Raw genomic sequence first — 27,595 nt, forward strand, 5'->3', positions numbered from 1 at the left:
CAGTATACATTAATTAAAAGCTTAGTTCTAATCATGAAATTGCTTCACTCTCTAAGCTAACCAATTTTGACGCAGTTATGTGTAGACTAGACTTTATGATTCCAAAAGCACAGGATATTTGCTTTGGAGTATTTGAATTGTTTGTTCTACTATTACTACTAAGATTTATCCTGTACCACACCAAATCGGGTTTAGCCAACCATTGAGTTCCTTATATTCCTCAGCAAATGCTTTCTAGATAATTAATTCACCAAAGACATCTATAAAATGGCCTCATATTCCTTGTATTCAGGAATTCCCCTAAAATTAACATTCTGTGGTCATCTTTGGCCAGAATCTTGATGAGCACCACATAAATGTGTTACAAGAACTGGTCAGTAGCTGAGTGTTGTGTGACGAGCAAAGCCTTTCCACCAAATACTAAGTATTGGTCAAGAGTGTGGAGGAATACTCTTCATCTACCCAGCAGAACATGAGGCTTATCACAATCCAAGATGAAGTATCTTATTTGCTTGTAGAGTGCAGTGCATAGAGTTCTGTCTTTACTTACCTTGGCTGCACTGGTGGCATTCTCAAGCCTACGGTCATCTATCACAGAGGACAAGAAAACATCATTATCTGGGGACTCCCTTAAAGTTGCACATCCTTTTAACTTGGAAATGTATTGTCCCTTCATCTAAATTCTAGAACTTCCTTCCAAAACGCATAATGAGAGTGCTTTCACCAGAAGGATTGCAACAGTTCAATAAAAAGTTAAACCAGAAAGTCTACAAATTCTGGTGTCAAGTCCAACACCCAAATCTCCTGGAGGAATTCAGTTGGTAATGTAGCATCCATTTTGGGCTTGGGCCTTTTGCAGGTTCAAGAAAGTGGTTCTTCACCACCCTCCTTTTTGACCTTACAATCTCCTTTTCTTAGACTCAAAAAGGGTCCCAACTTCATTTTTTTTTTCACCATGAATGCTGCTTCATCCGCTGAGACCCTCCAGCTTTACATCACGACTTAAAAAAAAGTGCCCAATTCCAAATTCTTAAACATGTCTACCTTCTTCTCTTCAAGTGCTAAAATCCTAATCTCTTCATGCTAACATTGTTATCATTACTTGATGTTCTGCTGAAGTTTCCACTGCTGCTCTTTCATCCTTTTGTGGAATAGGGAGTGGCTCTGGTACCTGCTGTCGTACAGTGTAGCCAATGGCCCCATCAATAAGAGTTTTTAAAAAATAATGCCTTGCCAGAGCAGTTGATAATTCTGCAATTGCAGTTCACAGTTCAATTCCTTATACTTTTATTCTACTATTTTAGTAATCCGAATACCAGAATGAAAATTAGAAACCAAATAAATTAGACCACTTCTGTCGACTCTTTCTTGTCCACAGGTGATCAAAATGTTTTCCAGAAATTGAGAGATTCTAGATGTGTAGTCGATGTTTTTAAAAAAAAATGCAACCACCATTTTGTGTATTTAAAAAGTCCCCATAGAAAGCAATGTGATAATGATCAGTTATTGAGCTTTGGTCTGAAATTGGGTGAATTCTCACCTTCAAAGTATCTTTTTGTATCTGAGCAACAATAATGCCCTTGATTTAATGTTTTGGATCCTTCCATTCTTCTCTCCTGCCAACTACAATAAAAATAAATGAAAATATGATACATGAGGTGAAAGAAAACCAGGCTTTGACTTAAATGTGCTGTGGCCCCTGGAGGGCCATAGTGCCCATGTTGAGAATGCTGATATTTTACCTGAAAGTCATCATCTCCAGCCCAGCACATGATCCAGTAGTGGAGTACCAATCTTGATTGTGTCAAATTTCTAGAATTGGTCCTCAGCATGCAATATAGTGATAAAGATTTTTGAATGCAACTGGGCCACAGCTGATAAGTGGTAATAACTGGAAACCAATGTAAGATTTCAGTCAGCAATGTGTCTAATTCCACAGTCACAGCCTATAAGCAATTTACTCCTTCTAAATGGTTAGTTTTCAGTCACAATTCTTTTGTCAACTGGGCATGGTTTTGATCCTATAATCTTTGACCCTTTCAAAAATGCTATGTCACAAACAAAATAAAACTTCATTGCTAACTACAAATTATAAGTAATTGTTGTTGATTGCAATTGGATTAAATGTTCCCACTATTTTCTTATAAGTTTAGCAGCAGTGTCTTTACCCTAATTTTAATATTTTCCTTTAAAGTATTCATAACTGGAATAGGAAGACAGCTGTAACATCAATGGCAGATTTAAACTGAAAATGGTTCTGTACTTTTTTGCCCTAGGAGCGCTAATGTAAATACAATTTGCATCCCACCATTAAAGTTATGTAGCCTGGAATATATTCTTTTTTTTTAATCTTGATATGTACCAATTTGCACTGAGCGATGTGATCCAACCATAGGAGGATCTGTAGGTTTGTCTTTATTCATTGTATTTATTATCTTCCTTTGATGCAATTTATGATGCAAGGACCTGATTTTCAACTAAATGGTCGATGCAAAGACATCTTTCCAGCATGTATACACTTGCACTGAGATTGTGGTGTTCAGAAATGTTTATTTATGTAGTTACACATAATATGTTGTACTGTGCTACAAGTAAGACTTAAAAGTAGCATGGGGAATTAACATTAACTCGATGATTTTGATTGGTTATTAATATAAATGAGCCTGCGCTAAAATTATTTCTCTTCTTGCCCACCCAACCACCTCCCACCTCCTTCTTCACTGCCCACTCTGTATGCACCTACAATCCCTCTGAAAGCTTTTGCTGAAGTTGATAACGGTTTATGGTTTATCTGATATTTATACCAGTGAGGCCTGTATGTACAATATAGTCAATCAGCCACACGTTCAAGAGATGAACACATTGCTCTTTCTTTAAAAAAAATGTAATTTTAATTTATTAAAGAAATTTGTATTTTATTCTGGTAGAATAAAATTAACTTAGAACTGGTAGAAAAATTAACTTAAACTGAAAAAAAGTATGATGGCATTATGCCTTTTGTAGATGGTGTTTCTAAATTGCATTTAACAGCATTGAATTGTAGAAAAAATATCAAAAGCTGGTCTATTGCAAAATGCATAACTCTTGTGTGATAAGTATAAGACTGAGCAAAAGATATTTGAACAGGAATGCTGTGCCTTCAATTAGTTATTTAAATGTAAACTGCTATTTTTATTATGAAAATTCCAAATGTAATAAACTTGCTGATTTTTTTTTCAGGTAACAAGAATTTTGTTTCTTCTAATTGCAGCTAAAGATTGAAAATATTTCTATCTTCCCTTTGGTTGGGTACCCTCTACAGGAGAATTTCTATTTCCATTCTACATTTTTGATGGACAAACAGAACAGAACATGTTTGAGCCTCACCTCTGATGACTATATTGTAGTGATAAAATGGAAGCAGTCATTTATTTCTAACAAAATAGTGCTGACTGTTTTCAGTTGGTTCTTTCTATTACTCTTCACACAGTCCAAATGGTGGCAGGAATTTGAACTTATTACTGTGACCTTAACATTGGAAACTTTTAGTCAGATCCTATTCTTTATTTATACACCTAACCTAAATGTGAATGCATGTGATATACAAAAGGTGATAAACATAGTTAAGGACCTTCAAATGAATAACGTTGTCAACTCTTGCAAGAATCTGATTGACAACTGTTCTTCATATGTTGCTGGAATGGCCCAAGAAGGAAAAAAGTGCTCTCAGATCCCTCCTCAATTTTATGGTAATGCCGACAGAGAACTTGATTTATCAGCCAAGATTTGTCCCAGAGAAGGGAATAAATCCTATCTGGTGAAAGTTGAGAATGTAATGGCAAAACAACACTTGAAAGCAAGAGATCGAGCATATTATGAAGAGAATAAAGGAGTTGAAAAGGTTCATGAAGTGGAAGGAGATGCAGAAGATTCTGACTCAGATGATCAAGGATCTTATAACCGCGATCAAATTATCGTTGAAGTGAACCTTAATAATCAGACTTTACATGTGTCTAAAGGGACAGAAGGTGTAACTTCACAGTCTGAAAAATCAAATGTGGTTGACTCAAGTGATGGAGAGAATGTTGAAGGGGATGAAGATGAGGATTATGATATTGACATCGAAGATGGGCAAGATGATGAAGAAATAGAAGAAACCAAACACAGAAAACCTAAGGAAATGACTAGGTTGAAAACAACAGAAGCAACTCTTTCAAGGGAAAGTGCAAAGATTCAGCTGCCTGAGCAGAGAAAGAAAAAAGGTAAAAATTTGAAATCTTCAAGCCAGAAAGAAAAGCAGGTAGAAGAGAAACAGAATCTCACTTGTGAAAAATGTCCCAGAGTCTTCAACAATCGTTGGTATCTGGAAAAACACATGACTGTCACTCACAGTCGAATGCAGATATGTGATAAGTGTGGAAAAAAATTTGCGTTGGAAAATGAACTTGCTCTTCATCAACAAACTGAGTGTGAAAAGAATATTCAGGTAGGCTACAACTTTTTGTTGTATTCATAAATGATAATGTTTACACATTCAAAGTTAGCAGATCATTTGGCATAAATTATAAACTGTTTCATTTCTTTTAGGATCTGCTTCCTTGTTTTTGAGCTTTGCTAGTTTTTCCCCTTAGCAGCATTCACACAAGTAGAAAAGATAAAGCCTGCTGATAATCCAACAATGTTGTTGTTTTGGTTGATTTGGGTGTTCAGGAGTAATGGATTATTTACATTTTTTACATTATCTACTGGCAGGTGGGATCAGAACCAGTTTCTACCAACCATTATCTTTCCATTGAGATGAAATGAATGTCTCCATGGAGCGGAAAATGTAACTGATTTATTTTTCAGTTGCATTGTACTGTAGTAGATTTGGCATGCTCTGCTTCTTTAACCATACAGCGTCTTAAAACATATTTCCTGGTCCTGTTTTGTTTTGTACTCTGTTCAAATTCAATAAAAAAAATATGGTGATCTACAAAAGGATATTGCCCAAGGTCAGGTTTGTGCAATTATATACGCTACCTATTGTATTTGTGTGTGTGGGTTGATTTGCCTAGTTGGCACTCAAAACAAAGCGTTTCACTGTATCTCTGTACATGTCATGATATGCACTTCAAAAATGTGATTAGCACAGATGGGCATCTTGATTTACATGAGCAAATCGGGCCAAAGAGCCTTTTTCTGTGCTCCAACTCTCAACTGTAATCAGGAATAGAAAAGGTAGTGTTATGGGCCCAGAGGACCCCAAAACCCAGCAGCAATAGAAATTCGCCAAGACAAATGGTTACTTAAACAAAACTCATTTTTAATTTTCTTTAAACATAAAAACGGGATCAAACTTTAAACTTAATACTATTAACTTAACAACCTAACTTAATCCCCTTCTAATTCTAAGCGCACGTGTATCTAATGTGTATAAGTTCAGAAAAGTTATTTGATTCACAGTCCATTCTCACTCCTCCAAGTTCACCGATATTGGGCAATTCTTATACTGTGCACAGAATTTAATATTTATGAATTTTCACCAAGCTTTGGCGCTTAAACGTGATTGGTTACTGCTCAGGAAGGTTCTTAATGGATTTTCAGAGAGATTTGTTGCTTGTTTGTCACATACAAACTGATTTACTTCCATCAGTCACTTCAGCGTCTTGCGGAAGAAACTTGCCCCATCAGGTTTTTCCAAAGGATAACTTCTTCTGCAGGTCGTCACAGAGTTCCTTTAGTTTCCCTTATTTCAGGTGAAGCACTCAGCCAGTCATTTTCTCTTGTATGGACCAAATGAGTTTTCAACAGTCTGAACTTAGAACTCACAACCCGTCTTCAAAATTGGGTTTCGACAAGTTGCCAGCTTGCCATATCCCTCCCCCTTGCAAAAACCACATGACCAGACAGATTGAGGCATCAGACCCAAACTTCTGAGTCTTTTCATCTGTTGCTTTCAAAACAATAATCCATTATTCCACAGCATGTCTAATTAAAATTGTGAAGACCTTTAAAGTTTTTGCAAAGGCATGGAGCCTGGACTGACTGGCTTGAGCAGAACTCTGGCATTTTAAATGAGATCTGTTTTGTCAAGTGTTTGTTTGTTTGTGACCTCCTTCAAAAACTTATCTATATACAATATTAAATATGATATAATCCATCACAGTAGTCATTTATTTGGACATGAATATTAATTAGCGAATGCCAGGATGGATTTATTAAAGCCAAATTGAGAGAGCTTTTGATGAAGGAATGGAAAGTTTCAGTGATGGAAATGTGATGGGGCTGATGGATAGGTCTATTCAGACCCCATTCTCTTCTCCTTAATACATGCTTCCTCTCAGCCATATCAACCAAAAACACGGCATCACCTTCCACTGCTATGCTGATGACACCCATCTCCATCTGATGCCCAATGATCAAGCCTCATCAATTGTCAGGAGAACAAAGTGATGGATGGCTCAAAACTTTCTGCAGCTAAATGAAGGCAAATCTGAGATTATTCTATTTGCTAAAATTATCACCTATACCCTTGGCAACTTAGTCACCCTTTTCGAACCACACATCAAATCCCTTGGTGTGATATTCAATTCCACCTTCAAGTTTGGCAAACAAGTCGATGCAGTAGTAAAAGCTAGCTTTTTCCATCTCCACACTATTGCCAAAATCATATCATTCCTGACACTGAAAGACCTTGAGAAAGTTATCCACACCCTCATTTTCTCCCATTTGGACTACTCTTAACTCTCTTTACATGGGAATCAGTCAGTCATCATTATCCTGTCTGCAACTGGTTCAGAATGTGCCAGCAAGGCTCTTGACAGGAGCCGAGAAAAGGGACCATATCACCCTTATTTTTGCCTTCTTTCATTGGTTGCCAGTACAGATTTTGAAGTTCTCCAGTTTGTTTACAAAGCTATCAATGAACTACCCCCCCTCCTACATCACCGATCTCCTAATTCCCTACTCCACTTCAAGACCCCTCAGATCGGCCAATTTAGGGCGCTTGGTTGTTCCGTGCTCAAATCGCAAACTCGGGAGATCGCACCTTTGTGATAGCAGCCCCTAAACTAGAACAATATACCTCCCGCCATCAAATCTGCCCCTTCCTTTAACTCTTTTAAATCCAGCCTGAACTGGCATTTTTACTTGCAAGTGCTTTGAAGTGATTGTTGATTGTTACCATGTTGTAAGTACAGTTCTGAACCTCAGCATTTTGGTCAATGTGAGTTGCCTTAAATGTGCTATATAAAAAAAAACAAAAAAAACTAAGCTAGGTAGCAGATAAAATATAATAGTAAAAAAATTGAAGTGTTACATTTCAGTCAGAACAATGAGGTGATTTGCACATTAGAGATTTGGAAGTATAAGGAAGATTTTGGAGGTAGAAATACATAGTTTCTTGAAAGTAGCAGGGTAGGTTGAGAATAGTTTTTTTTTAAAATGGAGGTTCAAAAAAGCAAAGAAATCCATATCTTTATAAAATGCTGGTTCCATACTAGGACATATGTAAAGGCTTTAGTGAGAGTGGAAGAGATTTCCAAAAATGATTCTAGTATTGAGGGTGTTTAGATAAGAGAATTTACAGCAATGTTTAACATCATGAAGGATATAAAGTGGATTGAAAGAAAATGCAATAATCATCGACATCCTCCTTTCTGCATTCCATCAGTAGCATTCAAATACATGTATCCCTTTCCTTGCACCTTCGCAAACTACCCATCCCTTACTACTATCCAGCAACCTAAACACTCAAGATGAAACAATTCATTAGCTGTATTTGTTTAATTTGCAGTATTCATTGCTCACAATTTTGTCTCCTTAATATTAGAGACATTAAATTCAGACTGGATGATAGAATAGAGCACCTTTATAGAGCATCTGCTTCTCATCTTCCCGACCCACTCTGACTTCTCCATGTTTGGTCTGCCTTTTTTCCACAATGAAGTCAAACGTAAAACTAAAGATCATCATCTCATCTTCCAACTCGGTACATCAGCCCTCTGAATTCAACAATTCCAGAAAACTGGATTTTCTAGTTTGTAAGACCTAACCCTTTCTGAAGATAGGTCATTAACTTGTAATGTTAACTCTTTTTATCTCTCTTTCGAGGGGTGGTCTCTGACCATTAAACATTTTCAACATTATAATGAACTTCAGATTTCAAAGCCTGTATTTTATGTCGAGATCCAGCATCATTTTCATTTCTCTTCCCTATCTTCAATTAATTAACTATATTGAACAAACCTTCACCCTCTCAGCCAGTACTAACACCTTTTATGTCATTTAATCTCTCATTGTTTCCTATCTCATGGAGTCCCATCTCCTAATTCTCTGCAACTTTTCTGACTTTAGGTAAAACATGACTGACATTAAAAAGTGTCTGTTTCTATGTTCAAGCATGCTATCTGATCTTCTGAATATTTCCAGCATTTCAGTTTTATTTCAGATGTCCAGCATCTGTAGTTTGCTTTTTGATCTGGTTAGTTAATGTAAAGTTTAAAAAGACCTCTAGGTTAGAAAATACTTTGAACCAGATAGGTCATTAGACCTGAAACATTGTTTCTCCAGGACTTTTGTGTACTGCAGAGTTATTATGTGTGACAACCTGCTGTTCTATTTCCTGTACGTTCTCAACTCCGGGACCTTGATTTATTTTTTTTTATCAATGAATTAAAACAACTGTGCTGAGTCTTCAAGCTTGGAGGGTAAGGAGCTCGTGGACCTCTTTATCTTCCCATTTTGTAGGTTTTGCAAAAGAGACTCTTGGAGTTTGCCAAGAATTCAGCCACTGAAGTTGGAATTCGAGGGCCAAACCCATCGGGACCATTGCCTGAAGAGGGCGCACAATGTCAGTGAACCGGTGCGGACTCGAAAGGCCAACATGGCCTGTTTCCGCTCCGTAAATGGTTATATGGTTAAAAGATTGCAATCCTTGAGCCAGGTTTTTTAAATTCCAGATTATTTATTTAATGGATCAGATTTGTACTTGGACTGACAAATGTAGAAAGACCAGTCTCTGGTTTAATAATCTGTCAATTTAACCTATTTTATCCCTTTTTCATATTTTATGTTGAATTGTACCCTGCAAAAACAGAAAATGCAGATACATGAATCTTGAGTGAACAAGAGGCTAGATGGGCTTAGTGAATCTGGCAGCACTCTTGGTCCGCCTTGGGTTGGGACCCTTTGTTGAGCGAAAGTAGGAAGGGGAGTTAAATGCGGAAGGGTGGGAAGGGGCCAAGAGATGAAGGGATTCTGCACAAATGAGAATAGAGGTGGAGATAAATGTAGAAAAAGAGACCATTTAGAAAGGTAGGTTGGGGGTTGCCTAAATTGAGAGAGCCCATTGTACGTTCATTTGAGTTCTGGACCACCCAGGAGGAATGTAATATGTTGTTCCTTGAGTTTATGTTTGACCTCACCCTGACAATGATTGAGGTCAACAACAGACTTATCTGCATATTGAAGGTAATTAGAGTAACTTGCAATTGGGAGTTCCAGCTGGACAAAAAGTTGTTGCCTAATTTGTAATTAATCAGACGTGTATTGTTTAATTTATTGAAACTGCATGAAGACAAAGAATCGTATACAGGGGTAGAGGTGTGAAATCAGTCTGATGTCTAATAGAGTAAAATCAGTTAATTTTATGGTTTCTTATAACAAAATTTCAGATTGGAGGGGTAAATTCCACGTACGATTTCGAGTGTCTATCAGCAAATTGCAGTCTTAAATGTAGAGGTTTGAAATCGAGCTGATGTCTAATGGGGTAAAATCAGTAATTTTATGGCTTCTTATAACAATACTTCAGATTGGAGAGGTAGATTCCGCATATGATTTCTAGTGGCAATCAGCAAATTGCAGTTTTAAATGTATGGTACCTGAAATCTTGAAGTTCTTTATACATGGGATTGATTGGAGGCATTACTTATTTTTGTGTAATGAATTGATGTTTAATGTTTTAAATAGTATTGATCTTTGAAATAATGTCAGACCACAGGGAATACTCTTTTTTATCCTATTTTCGGATACCTGTTTGACCTCAAGAATGAGGCAGACATGAAATAATTTAAAAATTCACTTGTATTATAAAGAATTTCTCAGGGTCTTGGGACCTCTTAATGACCTTTGTTATCAATTTTGTTTTTTTTATTGAACTATAGAAAAGTAACAATTTGTGCAAACTAAGTTCAAACAGACCACACTGAAATAAATGGCCTTATCAGCTGTGAGTTGTATTTGAGGGATGAGTACATTGACCATGTTGCAGTTCCTTCAATAGTTTCATCACACATTTATTACGTAGGGTGGTCATAGGTTACTATACACACAGTGTGTTTACATTTTGCAATACTGTTTAATTTAAAAAGTATTGCTAAAACAACAAATGTAAACACACTGTGTGTGTGTGTGTGTGTGTGTGTGTGTGTGTGTGTGTGTGTGTGTGTGTGTGTGTGTGTGTGTGTGGTAACTTGTGACCACGTCCTCCTTTGGAATGGCCATCCTAATTACAACTCATCAAAACAGAACTTGAAATCTCAGCTGCAATAATTTTTTCAGTTATTGCTGACACTTGCTCAGTTCCTGCTTTTTTTTAATCACCAATCTTCAACATGAAGAACACCGATGACTGTTTTGTAAAAATAAAAAATCTGCTTGTTATTTTCCCTTCTCACCGCACATGAACAATCTATACCAAGAAGTAGTTAAAATGAATTGTAAAGGTACATTCAAGAGGAAACTAGGTAACCAGTTAAAGGAAGAAGAAAATGTTAATAGGATATGGCAGAGAGGTGGTGGAAGTCTTGCAATGCATAATCATTAGTAAGGAGTGAATAGCTTGTTGCGGTGCTGCAAGTAGCTTTATAAATGTAAAATAAAAATTGAGATCTTGGAAAGTTGAATAGCTTCTTGGCAGATTAGATAAATGTCTTTTTTGTGACTGCTGTGCCAAGTATCGCTGCCACTCGCTAATGACGTTTTAAGATGGTTAATAACATCTCTAGGTGGGGTAAAGTTCACAAACATTTTTTGCAGTATTATAGTTGCTGTATAAAATTTTACTTTAAGGGGCTTTATTTTGTTTCATTGGATAAACAGGTGGATGATACTCTTCAGGACATGTAAAATATTTTCACATTAATATTAATGAATTATTCGTATTTCCCCCTACTTTGGATACATTTTAAAATATTCTTGGGAGGGTGATTTCACTAGTATCCAACCCTAGAGAGAAGGGTTGCATTCTCATAGTTCAGAATGCTATGAATCCCTGTTTTTGCAAGAACTGCCTACCATCTGTATCATGTATTGAAACCACCAAATATTCTGTATCTATAGACATGCAAGATGATTCTTGTTTTACTAGTAGCAATCGTGTTACTTTTCACATGCACACCATTCATCCCAATTGGTCTCCTCTCCATTAATGAGATCAAACGTAGATTGACCAACTGTTTGGCCATGCTTAGTGGATATCCTTAAGCCCAACACATGAAAATTGATTTTTTTCCCCCCCTAGTTTTGGTAACCCTTTCCCCCCAACCTCCTATTTGGTTCTACTGTTTCCATCTCTTTACCTACTCGCATTCTCACTTTCTAACTCTCCCAACAGCCTCCCAATGGTCTCTCCACCTCTCCCACCTTTCGTCCAATACCTTAGCCTCTCCTCAGCCACACATTCCCCCCCTCCCCCTTGATGTGTCAGCTTTCTGATTTTAGTTTTGATAAGTGGTCCCTACTGATGATTGCTCCATGATGTTGCCTTCAAACAATGGAAGCAAGGGAGCTCACAGTGTGTGGAAGGAAGGATGCTGAATTTTAATGAAGGTGATTTCTGAATGCTTTGTAGGATGAACAAGAGCAGCTCTTGGGCTAGAAGGTCGCAATAATCTGGGCTGGCTGACTGACAACAGGAAGATCACTGGTGAGTGGCAGTGTAGGAGCAAATATATTATCCATTGTCAGCACAACCCCCACCCCACCCAATGCTGGAGCTGCCGTGTATAAAAGAACTCTGGCTTTAAGGGGATATACAGGGGATGTTAGTTTATATTTGTTTGCCAAAAGGAGTAAAATGATTTAATTTATGAATGTGTTGACACAAAACAAAATATTGTGTTCTTAGGAGAATATAATAAAGACCAAATGGAAGGTAAAGGACCATTTGCAAAAGAGAAATGGGGTTACAAATAGTGGTATCTCATCTGAAATAGTTGTTTGTGGGCTTGTGTGATCAGGATTGTGTCAATCATAGTCTTTCAAGTAATTTTTGGAGGAGTTTGACCTTCAGTACATTCTTCTGAGCAAAAGCCTCATGACTTTGAGATTACTGTACCATTCAATAAGATCAGGGATGATCCCATGCCTCCAGTGCACTGTTCTGCTAAGTCCTTGTATCCTTCGGCTACTTTGGTGTTAAACCTGTAGCTTTCAATTGAGTCAATAACATGAGCATCTTTGCAACTCAACCTTAAATTTGTTCAAGTTCATTTATCATTGTTTTGTCAGGTTGTACTGGTACTGCATTCACAGTGCACAACAGTAGAAATACAGACATCACAAACATACAGGCAAATGATACAGATACACAGAACATATGTACATATATTAAAATAACTATTTTTAATAAATAGCAGTCATGAGGAGTTTCAGTTCACTGCAAATTGATGAGACTGTAGAGGTCACAAGGGAGATTCACCAGGTATTAGTTGGAATTAAACATTTCTGTTAAGATAGACTTGATAGTTTTTTTTCATGGAGAACAGAAGACTGAAGATGTACCTGATAGGGGTGTACAAAATTATGGAAGTCATAGGGAGAAACTTCCTTCCCATAAAAGAGATACCAAAAACTAGAGAGCAAATGTATAAAGTGAGAAGGGATTTGAGTTTTTTTCACCCAGGCGGTGGTTGCAATGTGCAATATGCTGCTTGAGAAGATGAATTTTTGCAGTGTTTAATATCGGAACTGTATAAACACTCGAGCCTCCAAGACGAAGAAGGCTGTGGAGCAAATGCTTGTCAATAAGATCACTATAGATGACTACTTAATGGCACTTGGGAACATGGAAAGGACTGTTTCTGTACCATGACTAGAATTAGTGCAATGGAAAAGAATTTGACAGTGATTTCAGTCTGAGCCTTTACTGCTGCCCTCACATTTCCAGTGGAAGTTGAGACACTGGCCATCAGCTATTAATTGCCCCTTGTCGTTAGGCCAAAGGTGTTAGGCACAGAGCACCTTTACCCACCACCACCACCATCCACCAATATTAAAAGTGGGTGCTCTCCAAAAGCAGATCACTTTAAAGTTTTGTGCTTAGCCCTGCCCACGAATAAGCTTAATTGAGTTGACTTTAATGTCTATGCTGCAAAAGATGAGCAATGAGCTCTACGCACAGTCCTTAGCATTGAGTACAAGATTCCAAATGCATTAAACATTCTGCATTGTGTACACATGAGGGAGGAGTAATGGAACTGGTGGATGTTCTTTGCACTAGAACTCGTGTACCTGTTAAGTAGCACCTTTCTTTTCTCTTTCCAATTAGCTTCTGGTTTTCATTGCCTTGTGCTGCAAGAATGCCAAAAAATGTGTCGGTGAAAAGGTCTGGATACTTTGGAAAGTTTGCTTGAATGGCTCAGCATGTCAAAGTTGTGATCGGCACATGAAACTTGCAATAAGGTTGTGGGTTTGAGGTGTGGAGGATTGTGAGCAAGTTGGGTTCAAGTTTGAGAAGGAGAATTTCTTAGTTGAGCATTTGAAGCTAGTTGTGAGATTGGTAGGATCTGGAATTTTAATGCATGTTTACTGGATTTTTTAAGTGCGAGATAGATTACTTTCTTACTCCACTGCAGCCAGGTCCTTTTGGCTTGATTCCTGGTATTATTTTCCATTTGCCTTCTGAGTGAGAGTCAAAACAATTAGCTCCCAATTATTCACCCTCCAAAAGCATGACACCTAGTGCAGACACTCCTCATCCCTTCCTGCAGAAAAGTAACAAAGCTCGTCATGTTTGACTTTGGCTCCACAGAACCAATGTCAATTGGCGGGGAGCAATTCAGTTAACCATAATTGGCGTGAAGCAAGGCTGTGTTCTCGCACCAACCCTCTTTTCAATCTTCTTCAGCATGATGCTGAACCAAGCCATGAAAGATCTCAACAATGAAGACACTGTTTACATCCGGTACCGCACGGATGGCAGTCTCTTCAATCTGAGGCGCCTGCAAGCTCACACCAAGACACAAGAGAAACTTGTCCGTGAACTACTCTTTGCAGACGATGCCGCTTTAGTTGCCCATTCAGAGCCAGCTCTCCAGCGCTTGACGTCCTGTTTTGCGGAAACTGCCAAAATGTTTGGCCTGGAAGTCAGCCTGAAGGAAACTGAGGTCCTCCATCAGCCAGCTCCCCACCATGACTACCAGCCCCCCCACATCTCCATCGGGCACACAAAACTCAAAATGGTCAACCAGTTATTGACCACCGCCAGTGGGCTGATATCGTCTCAAACCGTGCATCTTGGCGCCTCACAGTTTGGCGGGCAGCAACCTCCTTTGAAGAAGACTGCAGAGCTCACCTCACTGACAAAAGGCAAAGGAGGAAAAACCCAACACCCAACCAACCAATTTTCCCCTGCAACCGTGTCTGCCTGTCCCGCATCGGACTTGTCAGCCACCAACGAGCCTGCAGCTGACGTGGACATTTACCCCCTCCATAAATCTTCGTCCGCGAAGCCAAGCCAAAGAAAGAAAGAAGAGTTTAGTTCATTTAGATTGTCATTTATTGCCATCAAGCAAGTAAGATTCAGGTGCAGAAGTAGGTCACATGGTCCTGTACAACATTCAAAGCTGCATATTGTTTGTTTCTCAATCTTTAAATTGTCTTTTTTTTTACTTTTTGAATTGCAGACAGATTCCTATGCTTGCTGTTGTTCATTCAGAATGAATGTAATTCAAATTACATTGCTTTTTAGAAGTTCTTTTGTAATTTAGGTTTTATCACTATGTTTAATTTCTGCAAACCAGACATGGAAGATTAGGAGCTGCATCTTATAACCCCTTCTATGGTCAATCGTGGTAATTCTATATTTATTCAGTAAAATGGTAAATATTTTGGAGAATTGCGTGCTGCAGTGATTAATCTCTTTTCCTCCTACTCCCCACCAAGTAAAAATAAGAAATGGGAAGAGATTGAATCACTGGAGGGTTAAAATGTATTGTTAATTAACCTGTGAGATGAATATGTTCTTATCTGCCTGGTCTCTATGAAGTCATCAATATTATAATAGTTTGTTTGGATTTCAGAAGATGTATTAAATGGTATGTGAGTGGAAAGAAAAAGATTGAAAATCACTGGTTTAAATGTTTTGATTAATCTTTTAAGCCTGGTATCAAATTTAATTTTAAGGAAATCCTGCTAAGATTCAGATGATTTCAATCAATTTCCGGATCAACTGAGACAATTCTAGCTTGCATTGGGATTAATTTTATTCAGTCATGGTTTTCTTTTTCAATCTTTTTATTGATTTTAATGATAAAATAAATTAATAACTAGTTATAAGTATCAAATAACAGTGAACAAAGTACATAATTTAGTCTTGGTCAGTTTTGTTAATAATTTATAACTATAGTTTTTCTTTATAGCACTAGTCCTGTGGCTGAAATAAACTTTTGCATCTGAGTATAAACTTACTAAGTTACTGACACTATTTCCATAATAATTTTGAGGTGCAGCAGGACATATGGTAAAGAATCAAAAGTAATGCTCTGTTCATGAATTGCCCTGGTAGGTGTAAAATGATTGCTTGCTATTAATCAATTAAAAGCAGAACTATGCATTGAAATCAAAAGATTTTTGTTAAAATTAAGTTGCATTTTAATTGAAAATCTATGGCCCTTATGCCCCATACTAGATGTGTCAGACATACCGGCATAAAGAAGCAAAACCAGGTAAGAAATGTACCTGTCCCTCATCTCAACCATCTACAGAATGGCCCCAACCTTTAAGATCAAGTCAGAGCAAGATGAAAGGTCTCAATGGGCTCAGGTCTTAGTCCCAGCACCTTCCCAATATATGTAAAGAAGCACATATCTGCGATCAGATATTGCACATCATTTGCATTTTCTAGGCCCTTGCCAGGGCTGTTCTTGAAGTTTTCATTTTTTCCTTTAATTCTTCTAAACTTCAATGAGTACAATCCCTGGCTATCCAAAATTTCCTTCTTAGACAACATTTCTTATATTAATTTAAACATCCTTCCTTAAATCAGGAGACCAATACTGTGCACAGCGTTCCAGATGTCTAAATTGTAGCCTCTTTTGTATTCCATCCCCCCCCACCCAGCAATAAACAATAACACTCTGTTAACTTTCCTAATCATTTGCAGAAGCTGTACAATAGCCTTTCACAAATTGTGCATTAGGATAAGTGAGATCCCTTTGCAGCTCAGACCTCTGCAATCTCTTAACTGGTAAAGCAGCAGGTTTCTTGCATTTTCCGCATTCCATTCCATTTGCCAGACCTTGGTCCACTCATTTCACTTGGATAAGTATCCCTTTCTTCTACTTTGTACTTTTTACATCTGCTTCCTGACCTACCTCTTGCCACCAATACATTTTAACAGCCATACCATGCAGGGTATTTGTTGCCCTTATTTCTACAAGCCATAAAAAATGAGCCTGTGTTCTCCCATTCAATAAAAGGCACATTTCTACTTATTCTGGTCCCTGTTAGTTTCCCAATCTTGCAGTTCCACTAATAAGTTTCATCCTATACCGTGAACTTTTATTTTCCACAATAACCATGAATACAGCAAATATATTGTCAGAAGGCAATTGAAGTATGTTTCATCCACTGACTCCCAATTATTCAATGCAGATATTTCTTACTGAAAGAATTCCAATACAAGATCAATAACCAAAGAATCTATTTTTGGCAAGCAATATTGAACAGAACATGAGCAAAAGGTGCTGTTGTTACAACATATTTCCTGCAGATGGCATAGGAATCCAACTAATTAAATTAGAGATGTAATGTTCAAGGTTAAATGTGAGCCTCACCCAAGGTAATCCGGTTTCTGTAAATTTTTGTCAGGCTCTAGTTCCTGTTGTTCCTGGTAAAGTGATCTGTTAGTTAACTGATGATCACTTCTTAACAAATCAAATTATTCCAAAAATAGCTTGAAAATAGAAATTTTGAACCAAATTAGTCTGACGTGGTAAATTTGCCCATACTATAGAAGACCACGAAGCTGTTATTGCTTAGCTGATAAATGAACCTGTTGTTGAAGCCAGGAGTCCACTCTATATCAAAGGATTCTTTCCCAATGTTTAGATAGCCAAACGTTGCATATAAAGCAGTAAACAACAATGATCCGTTCTGATCCAATGGGGCAGCACGGTTAGTGTAACAGTTAGCACAATGCCTTTACAGAGACAGCAATCGGGACCAAAGTTCATATCCCATGCCATCTGTAAAGAGGTTTGTACTTCTTCCTGTGTTTGCGTAGGTTTTCTCCGGGGGCTCCAGTTTCCTCCCGCTGTTTGAAATGTACCAGGGGTTGTAGGTTAATTGGGTGTAAATTGGGCGGCATGGACTCGTGAGCCAAAATGGCCTGATACCGTGCTGTATGTCAAAATTTAAAATTTATCATTTTAATGAAATTATATTTTTGACTATTGGGGATCTTCTGTTTAGAAGCAAATAAAATACATGTGGAAAAAGTTGAAATGTAGAGTTTGGAAACAGTGGAAATGGGGGAAAAAAGGTGTTGCCCTTTTTAAATTTGATTATGTGCCCTCATGCAGCTGGGATTTTGTTACAAAGGCAGCGCTGGTGTGGACCCACGGAGAAGAGAGACAGTGATCCTCTGCAGGGTCCAACTATTTTCACCTCTGTACAGGCTTTAAACAGCCTGTTAAAGGATCTGGATGGAAATGGTTTATTTTAAAATCTTGGGTCTGGGCCCCAAGATGGTGGCAGCTGTGTTCAGCAGCAGCCTTGAGTGGTTACAGACTCTGGAGAAGCAGAGGACTGGTGCAGGACACCAGAAAACAGGGAGACCACCCCCACATTTGAGAAGGAGAGGCAGACAACCCACAGACAGCAGCCATACTGGTGGACCACTGAAAGCCTCTGTGGCTGAAGAGTGTACATGTGGCCTGAGGTGAGGGACTCATGCAGGCTGCGGGCTGCTGGTAACTGGTAAAAGGACTCACCAGGATGCGGACTGCTGGGACCTGGCTATTGGAACCAGGACACAAGAGGGTGCCAAGGGTGCTGAAGGCTCCCTGTTCATGTCAGGGGTTCAGATCTGGGGCTCAGGCTGCTGATGTTTGGACTGGTCTGTCTGGATACGGGAGCACTCGAGGCAAAGCCACGGATGCTCAGTAACTCTGGGAGGGAGTCTCCTTTGCTTCTCTGACTGGAAGAGGGGCCCAACAACTGCTGATGGAAAATCTGCCCACCTTATGGCAAACTAAAGCAAATTGGATTTATTTCATTTCATAATGAATCCATGAAAATATATTATTTTTTCTCACTATCCACGTGAAGATTCACAGTCATACAACACTGAAAGAATCCCTTCAGCCCACCACTATTGCCAAACGTCAACTACTTCTCTATTCTCATCCTATTTACTATCACTTGACCTGTCACCTTCTATGACAGATCCTCTCTTACTCCTCATCTTAAACTTGTGTTTTCTGGTTCTAGGCATCTATGTTGTGGAGTAAAAGGTATCCACATCTATTCTATCTGCCCGAGTAAAAATTATGACTGATTTTTTTTTTAAATAAATCAAGTTGCCTGGGACTATCCTCGATGGAGTTTAGAAGAATGATAAGGGATCTTGTAAAATCATATATAATTGTAAAAGAATCTTTGCAGGACAATTCTTTCTACTAGTAGGTGAGGCTAGAAGAAAGGGGACAGGATTCAGGAAAGATTTGAGGCAGATGAGGAGGAACTACTTTTCCCAGAGAGTAATTGATCTGTAGAATTCTCTGTCCAAAGTAGCGGTAGAGATTGCCTCATTAAATTCATTAAAGATACAGATTGATTTTTGCATAGAAGGGGAGTCGAAGGTTATGGGAAAAGGTAGGTAAGTGGAGGTGTCCACTTCCAGATCAGCTATGATCATGTCAATGGGCCAAATGGCCTACTCCTCCTATTTGTTGTTAAGACCTAGGGCAAAATATTATAACAGCAATAGATAATTAATCACCTTAAGACTGCTTTCTATTCAGCTAGTTTATGGCTGAGCCCAAACCTCGTAGTCTAAAAGTGAAAGGGGAAATGGAGAGAATGGCTGGTGATTAGTTTACTGAGAGATTTTAAAAATGTTTCTTTTTCTGAGTTCTTAAAAGTGCACATGACAGTTGTCATCGCCAACCATGATCTTGCTCTGGCTAGAAGTATATTTGAATACCCAAAGAGCCTCATTATTCATGTGGTTGAAATGTCAAAGGACTTCGCTGTTTATGGAATTTTGCTACAGGATGGATTATAGAGAGAAAAATGGCAGTGAAATGAATTCCACAGAATGTATTACCTGGTTGAACACACTATTATGTAAAATTTATAAAATATTCCTGTTTTCCTTTAGTGTGTTTCCTGTGGAAAATGTTTCAAGAAACTGTGGTCTCTGCATGAACATATTAAAGTTGTCCATAGCTTTGCTGAAAAGAAATTTGCCTGTGAGATTTGTGAGAAGAAGTTCTACACAATGGCTCATGTTCGAAAACACATGGTTGGTAAGTTTTAAAATATGAATACTTTGCCTATGATGGAAGAAAAAAAATTGCTTTCTGATTATTCAGAATCAAGAAAGAGAATGAAAGTTTCTTGTTTGTTTCATAAAGGTATTACTTTGAAATATACAATTACACTTGAAAAAGAAATAAGTTACCAAAACATAGAATTTGGCAAACCAATAAGTGTAAATTTCAAGGTAATGATCCTTCTGAAATTTAATACATTAGCTGAAGCGACTAAGTGAACTTAATTTGGATGGTAAATTATGGGACAACATAGCTCACAGTCAATAGTCTGAACAAATACCAATGATTTTTTTAAATCTTTCACACATGAATTTTGATGAAGCATTGAATATTTATAACTTGTTATAACATACTATTATATCACCAGCTTTTTAAGGACTCTTCCTTAATATTCAGGGTAAATGATAATGACTTTATTGCGTATGCTGCAAGCCCAACAAGTTCTTTATCAAACAAAATCCCAGCTGCATGAGGGCACATAATCAAATTTAAAAAGGGCAATAAATACAAAAGATAGCTAATAAATACAATAAAATCCACATTATCCAGGATTCAAGCAACCAGCAAAAAAAGGAAAATAAATAGGAAAAAAAAATGCTTAAAATTGGTACTTGGTTTTTTTGTGGGGGGAGGGGGGTCACATGATATTGAGGAGGGAGTAGGAGCAGAAAAGTGGAGGTCCAAGGAAAACCAAGCGAATTTGTTATTTTAAAAAAGGCCAAAAAAGACTCTAAAATTAAAAAGTGCAGAAAGAAACAAATAATCACAAAAATGATGAGGAGGAAGGACAAGAAGATGAAGGGCAAAGAAATTATAGCCCGATACCCCACAACGATCCTAAACAATGGCCTCATGGGTACTGTCCTAGCAGCTGATGGCAGAGGAAACCACAAGGACAATCAATGCAATCCAAACAGGACCACACAAAATTTCTTATAAATCAAAAGAAATAAATGAAGTATTTAGGCAGTTCAATATTGAATTATATTAATCAGAGTCGGGGGGGGGGGGGGGGGTGGGGGACTTGGACAAAATGGAGGAATTCTTGTCCAACTTGGAATTGTCAAATTTAGAATCTGAGGAGCTGGAAAGATTAGATACTCCCTTCTCAGAGGAAGAAATAGTAAAAGTATTGAACTCACAGGTCTCTGGGGGAGGATGGGTTCTCCGCTGAGTTTTATTTAGAATTCAAGGGCCTGTCGATGCCATTCTTTATGGACGTGGTGGAACAGGCGGCTGAGACGCACACCCTCTTGGAGTCTTTTTCGATGGCAATAATTAGACTAATTCCTAAAAAAAGGATAGGGACCCACTAAAGCCGTCCTCTTATAAACCAATCTCACCTTTGAATACGGATTATAAAATAATAGCCAAAGCTTTGGCAAATAGACTGACTCAGCATCTACCAAAATTAATAAATCCAGATCAGGTGGAGTTTGTGCAGAAAAGACTATTGGCAGACAATATAAGTAGGTTAATTAATATAATTCACCTGGCACAGTCAAGAACGGATCCAAGTATAGCTGTATCACTAGATGCAGAGAAAGCCTTTGATAGACTGGAATGGGAATTTTTGGTGAGTGCTGGAAAAATTTGAGTTGGGACATCCATTCATAAATTGGGTTAAATCATTGTACCACAAACCCAGGCCCAAAATTGTCACTAATGGACAAACATTTCCAGCCTTTCCACTGACCAGATCTAGTGCACAGGGTTGTCCACTATCCCCTGCTCTATTTATTATTGGTTATTAAGCTGTTAACAGAAGCCATTTGCCAGAGTCTAGGCATCAAAGGGTTTAGAGTGGGCTAAGAAAAATGCAAAATTAATTTGTTTGTGGATGCTGATATATTTGACAGAACTAAGTTGCAGACTGTACTAGACTATGCAACATTTCAGGATATAAAATTAATTATGATAAGAATGAAATAATGCCACTAACAAAAGGGATTATAAGAAATATCAACGAGAGAGTAAATTTAAGTGGCTACTACAAAAGGGGATGGAGTATTTGGGAATAAGGATAGATAAGAATTTATAAAATTTATACAAATTGGATTATCTTCCCTACTTGGAAAGATTGAGGAGTATCTACACAGGTGGACATATCTGCCTATAACATTGATAGGCAGTGTTAACTACATTAAAATGAATTTGATGCCAAGGCGACATACCCCATTCAATCTTTTCCCATACCGCTGCCCCAGAATTATTTCAAGACACTTATCAGATGTGTCAGACAATTCCAGAGGAAGAATAATGTAGCTAGAGTCTCCATGGTGAAGTAGCCTGGGAGGAATGAGGCTCCAAGACTTTAAAAAATATTATTGGGCAGTCCAGCTGAGGTTTATTGCCTCATTCTGTGAGGGGGATGCTTTACCCTCCTGGGTACAAATTGGTCTACACGTGGTAAGGGAGAAGATGACAGGAGAAATTATTTATAAATGGGATACTAAATTAATAATGCAAAAAACAGACAACCTGATACTAAAGCATATAATCCAAACGTGGCAAAAAAAATAAACCAGATTATTGGGTTAATAGTAGGGTAGTCTCCAAAAACGCCTCTAACCCAGAACAAACTAATCCCCATGACTTTGAGAAACAGGATCCTGGACACCTGGTGCCAGAAAGGCATCAGGTATATCAAGGACTGTTATGAGAAGGGGCAGCTCATGTCATTCGAGCAATTAAAAAAAACAACTTTGACTTATCAAGCAAGATCTTCTTCTGCTACCTTCAATTAGGATCCTTTTTGAGGGACAAATTAGGTCCATCTCTGGCCTTGATGCTTCATAGTGACATGGAGGCTCTAATTCAAAGGGAAATCTCACGTAAATTCATCTCGGCTATGTATCTCCTGTTCCAAAGTGATAGCCTGAAATCGGGTCTCCGTAAAGCGAGGCAAAGATGGGAGTCAGTTCGAGGAACAATTCCTGATCGATCTGGATTGACTTCTGTTGGGACAGCATGATGGTAGTTATTAATGCCAGATATAGGCTGGTGCAATACAATTTTTTGTTCTAGTTATGCCTTGTACCGCAAAAATTGCATCAGGTTAAACCAGAAATCCCTGAATTGTGTTTTAGATGCGGCGTAGAGTCAGGAACTTCTGTGCATTCAACGTGGCTATTTGCCAAGGTGAGACCCTTTTGGGTAGAATTAGAGGACATTTTGGAAAATAATTACAGGGGTGGAGTATCTGCAAGATCCAGTGCTATTCCCAATATTCTCTACATGAGTCTGAGATTGTCCAAACACTAAATTCAATTTGTGAAGGTCGCCTTGGTGGTGGCCAGGAAATGCTTAACAGTTACCTGGAAATCTGACTCTCAGCTAAGCACAACAAGATGGAAAACGGAGATGCAGATCTGAGTTACTCTGGAGAAAATTAGTTATATTTCAAGAGGGAGACGTGACACATTCGTTAAGATGTAGCAGCCATACTTCTGACATGTTGAAATGCAGGTGTGCCTTCCCAGGGCATTTCTCAATAAGAATATAGTGAATAACAGGATCTCACAAGTCTTGAAATACTGAGAACAAGGAGACAATTTGGAAGTCCTGCCAGCTCTCCTTCTTTTCGGCCACCCGCCCCCCCCCCTCCTTTTTTTTCCTCTCAATGTATTTGTATTTGTTACTCTTAGTAATCGATTTTTAAACCTTTACTGAGGTTGAAGTGGGAGGAAGTTGAAAGATTGGGGGGGGGGAGGAGGAGGAGGAAGGAGAGGAGGAGGGGAAAGGAAAAAGAGAGGACTCGGCAAACAATGACCTGTAAAAGGGGAGGATTGTTCCCCTACAATACCTGGCTAATATGAGTCTGTAAAATTATAAATAATATTTTCAAAAATAATTGGCACCAATCCATGCAATGCACAATCTCAAGCAACCAGAAAATTCACTTATTCAGCATGTACTATTAGGTGCCAGATACTGGGAGTTTTAGTGTATTCAGTTATTGTAGTACAAAAAAAGTGACTTTGTGGTGACGGAGCAGTCCTTGATTAGTGTAATAAGCAGAGATTCAAGGCCCTGATAACTTCGGGCTTCTGTACCTTGTGCCTGAAGATAACAGTGAGAAAAGGTTGTAACCAGGTGGATAATGACCTTTATAATGTTGGCTGCTGCTTTAATGTAGCACCTTCCAACTGGTCATCCTCCTCACCAGAATTCACACGAGTTGATACCTGGGCCAGCCTCTAGCCTGCAGGTGAATAAAAATGAACGTTCTTTTTTTGAATATACCCTGAGCCTGCTCCTGGCTGTGATCAGCAGGCAGCATTTGACAACAGATTGCAAGGTGTTAGCCATAATTTAAATGTTTAATCTGATGTGCATAATCAGATTATCAGATCAAAGAGGAAGAGCATTGAATTATTTATTTAATACCACAGTGTTATTTTAATTAGCCTTTGTTCCTAGTATTCACAACCATCTGGTTTATATTTCTAAAAAAAGTTGGATTGCTGTATAGTTAGGAAAGAGGGAATTATTGCCATACATCTGTGCTGAGAATGACAAATCTAAGCCCTTGAAGTGCACTTAATTATCACCATGAAAACACTTTAACAACCACCTGCTGCAAAAAGAGCTCTTTAAGCACCCTTGAACATTCAGTAGTACCTTGCCATGCCATTTTTCTCCACGATCACTCCAGTTCACCATACATTTCATTGCTTTTTACATTTTTTTGGTCTATTCTTACAATAATGTTCCTAGAGTAAGTCAGAAGAGTTTAAAATGTGTGTAATCAAGAGGTTGTAGCATAAGAGGTTGGCTGTGGACACTAGAGGACCAGAGCAGGAGAACACCTCCCGCCAAGGCGGAGATGCCGGTAAAGTTTACCGTGGCAGCAGACCAGAGAGGGGTTCAACAGCTGCAGGTCTCACACAAGCTGCTGGAGACTGGCTTGTAGGAATCTAATATTGGGATCCGAATTTGTGAGGGCACTAATGGAAAGAACGGATCCTGAAGAGACTCGGGTGTTGAATTACATGTCAGTTACATCACCTGTGACCCAGGTTTGAATCCTGTGCTTTCTATAAGCAGTTTGTGCATTCTCCCTCTGAACTGCATGGATTTTCCCCAGATGCTCCAGTTTCCTTCCACCACTCCCGGCCCACCCCCACCCTGGTAAGTTGATTGGGTAGCGCAGTTTTCAATGGCCGATATCAGTCTTGCCATGTTGAATATAAATTAAAGTGCCACCGTGGGTAGCGACCACCAAAAGGAATAAATTTATTTTGTATCAAAATCATTATCATTTTAAATATGCACTAATTATGCACTGATGATTTCACAGACGATGCATCAAGTCAAAACTAACTCCAGACAGAGTAATTCCATAATCTTATTCCCTGGTAGATCTGCAATTTATTCCCTTTTATTTTCTGTTTTTGTAATTCTTTTTGCCACTTGCCTACATGAGCAATATAGAGTAGAAAATTAACCTACCAAATTGTCTTTTATCAAATATGAGTGAACTGTAGAACAGTGCAGCAGGATTGATTCAGTAGTTGGATCACAGAAAAACAATTTTCAAAGTTTTTGACAGATCAATAGAGCAAAATAGTTCCTAAATGATCTTGAAGTTTCTACTTATTCTTCATTATTCAACCAAGCCTAAAAGATTTAAAAGTTTGAAAATAATGCAGAAGTTGCCCATATGGCCAATAACAAAATCCATAAACTGAAAAAAGGTAAAGGAATTCAATCTTGATGCATGGAAATGTGAGAAATAGAATTTATTCTGGTGGAGAATGGGGAGATTTACAAGGTAGGCTTGCAAAAAGTGCACAAAAAGAGAGCTGAGCATGCATGTGCAACTTTAACCTGAACGGCAGAAAGATAGATAAGGTAAATAAGAAGGCATGTTGGATGTGTTCCTTTTGTTGCCTCAAGTATTGAATGCAAGAATGGAGGTCAAATTCGAAATAAAAACAGAAAATGCTGAGAACACAGCAGAGGAGGTAGCAGCTGATGAAAGAGGAGCAGCTAATGTTTCAGATTTTGGAACCTTTGTTAAAACTGGAAAACAACAAAAAAAAAGTTAGTTTTTATTAGTGAGAAAGTAGAGGAGAGATGGGTAGAACAAAGAGAATATCTCTGTTGTTAAAGTAAATTCTGTGTAGAGGACTCAATAAAATAGCAGTCTCCATATCAACAGTTCAACACTTTTATCACTTTATAAAGTAATTGGACACTTTCTCACAAGCAAAGCTGTTGTAACTAACAACAGAGTTTTACCCCACTGGCCTCCTGGTTACACCATCTTACAGCCACCCTTCCTCCATAAAACTGGCATTTAAACATTTCATCAAAAAGTGGGATAAAAGCAATATGTGAAGTCAGCTATCCTGTCCCACAGTCCTTATCAAAGGTTGTTTATCAGATTGACCCCCTCTAACCCAGGTCCGGTCCCAATCACTAGTGCAATTTGTTCGTTCTCCCCATGTCTGCGTGGGTTTTCTCCGGGGCTCCAGTTTCCTCCCACCCTTCAAAATTGGTAAATTTGGTGTGAAAAGACAACGTGGACTTGTAGGGCCAAATTGGCCTGTTATAGTGCTGTATATCTAATTTTTAAAAAGTATGTCCATTTCAAATGTCTTGATCTCCCTATGGTTCCTGACCTGATAATGCCTCTAAAGCTCTTTGTCACGTGCCCAAGTCATCCATCCAGTCCAACATTTATCAACCATTGCTTTAATTGTGAGATTCAAAGTTTTCATTCATAAGGTGTGATCAGTTCCTGTAGCCTCACTATAGATAATTACTCAACTGTACCATTTGTTAAGATAAATATTCAAATGTATTTTCTCTCTGTAAGCAAATAATCTACAAGAATCAGGGAAATCTCAGCTATATGAATATAGGTGGAGGGAAGACCAGCACCTTTTTTTCACTTTCTCACTGATATGAAGACAGTAACAGGAAGCACATTATGCAACCAAAGTTTTTAATTTGCACCAGAGGACTGTTACAAAAATGTAAACTGTCATTGTTAAAAATCTATATTGATAGTGCATGCCAGTTTGGGAAATTGATAGTTTCTTTGGATCCACGTTTTAAAAAGGAGTTGCTATTTGTGCATTGACTCTTGAGAATCTGAAAATCCTTTTATTCTTACAGTCTGGGCTACTAAATATTTTTTTTTTACCTGTGATCCAGTTGTCTACTGCATTGGGTCTCTTCTACTTCATTATCAGATTTGGAACAGCATTGCCAGATGCTTTCCACACTCGGCTATAATGTAGTGAATCGAGGGAAAATGTGAATGCAGATTGCTTTCTGTCATTGCAGAATTTACAAACATATTCCTTGTGATCCCTCTGTGGCTGTATTTGAAGTGAATAATTTTGGTGTAATTTACTTCAGACACATTGAAGATAAACATTTGTAGTTCATTAAAAAATGAGTGGATTTTACATTGGAATAGAAGTGCTCAATTTTGATATAAGAAAGCACTGAGATGTAGCACTACACTGACAATTGTAAAGGTGTTAATTACAGTAACATTGAGTTATCATGCAGTCTACAGCATATTATATGATTTAATGATGATTTAAATATCACAGCACCCATTTAATGTACAAATTGGTTTGGATCTGTTTGATTATTGAGGAACTTGAGTAGTACATAATCCAATAACATTTTCCAATTTCAGGCAACCCTTCCTATCTATGTTAACCCTCCCTCTCCTTCTGACCCACCCCTGGTCTTCTCATTTTTTAAAAATCTCTTTTCCACAGCCTCTCTCCAGCCTTCCCATCGCCCTTTTTGTTCTTCACTGGTTCTATCTGCCCATTGTCCACAGATTCCCTTCCCCATCTGGTTCCACCTTCACATTTCTCCCA

General features: G+C 38.2%; 1 protein-coding gene across 8 annotated transcripts in view; it reads left to right on the forward strand.

Annotated features, from left to right (window-relative positions):
* znf652 (zinc finger protein 652) overlaps positions 1-27,595 on the forward strand; it is a 59,730-nt gene that overhangs the window by 20,547 nt on the left and 11,588 nt on the right. For 7 of the 8 annotated variants that reach the window (XR_011347009.1, XM_069904782.1, XM_069904775.1 and 4 more), the window contains 2 exons: positions 3,251-4,465; positions 19,568-19,715. Coding sequence is in view for 7 of the 8 variants with exons in the window: in XM_069904782.1 (XP_069760883.1) it covers positions 3,251-4,465; positions 19,568-19,715 (1,363 nt within the window). In the remaining variant the exon portion in view is untranslated. Of the gene's footprint in view, positions 1-3,219; positions 4,466-19,567; positions 19,716-27,595 lie in introns of all 8 variants that reach the window. The other variant, XM_069904778.1, reaches the window with a different exon arrangement.

This window comes from Narcine bancroftii, chromosome 12, assembly GCF_036971445.1.
Source record: "Narcine bancroftii isolate sNarBan1 chromosome 12, sNarBan1.hap1, whole genome shotgun sequence".
Taxonomy (NCBI): domain Eukaryota; kingdom Metazoa; phylum Chordata; class Chondrichthyes; order Torpediniformes; family Narcinidae; genus Narcine; species Narcine bancroftii.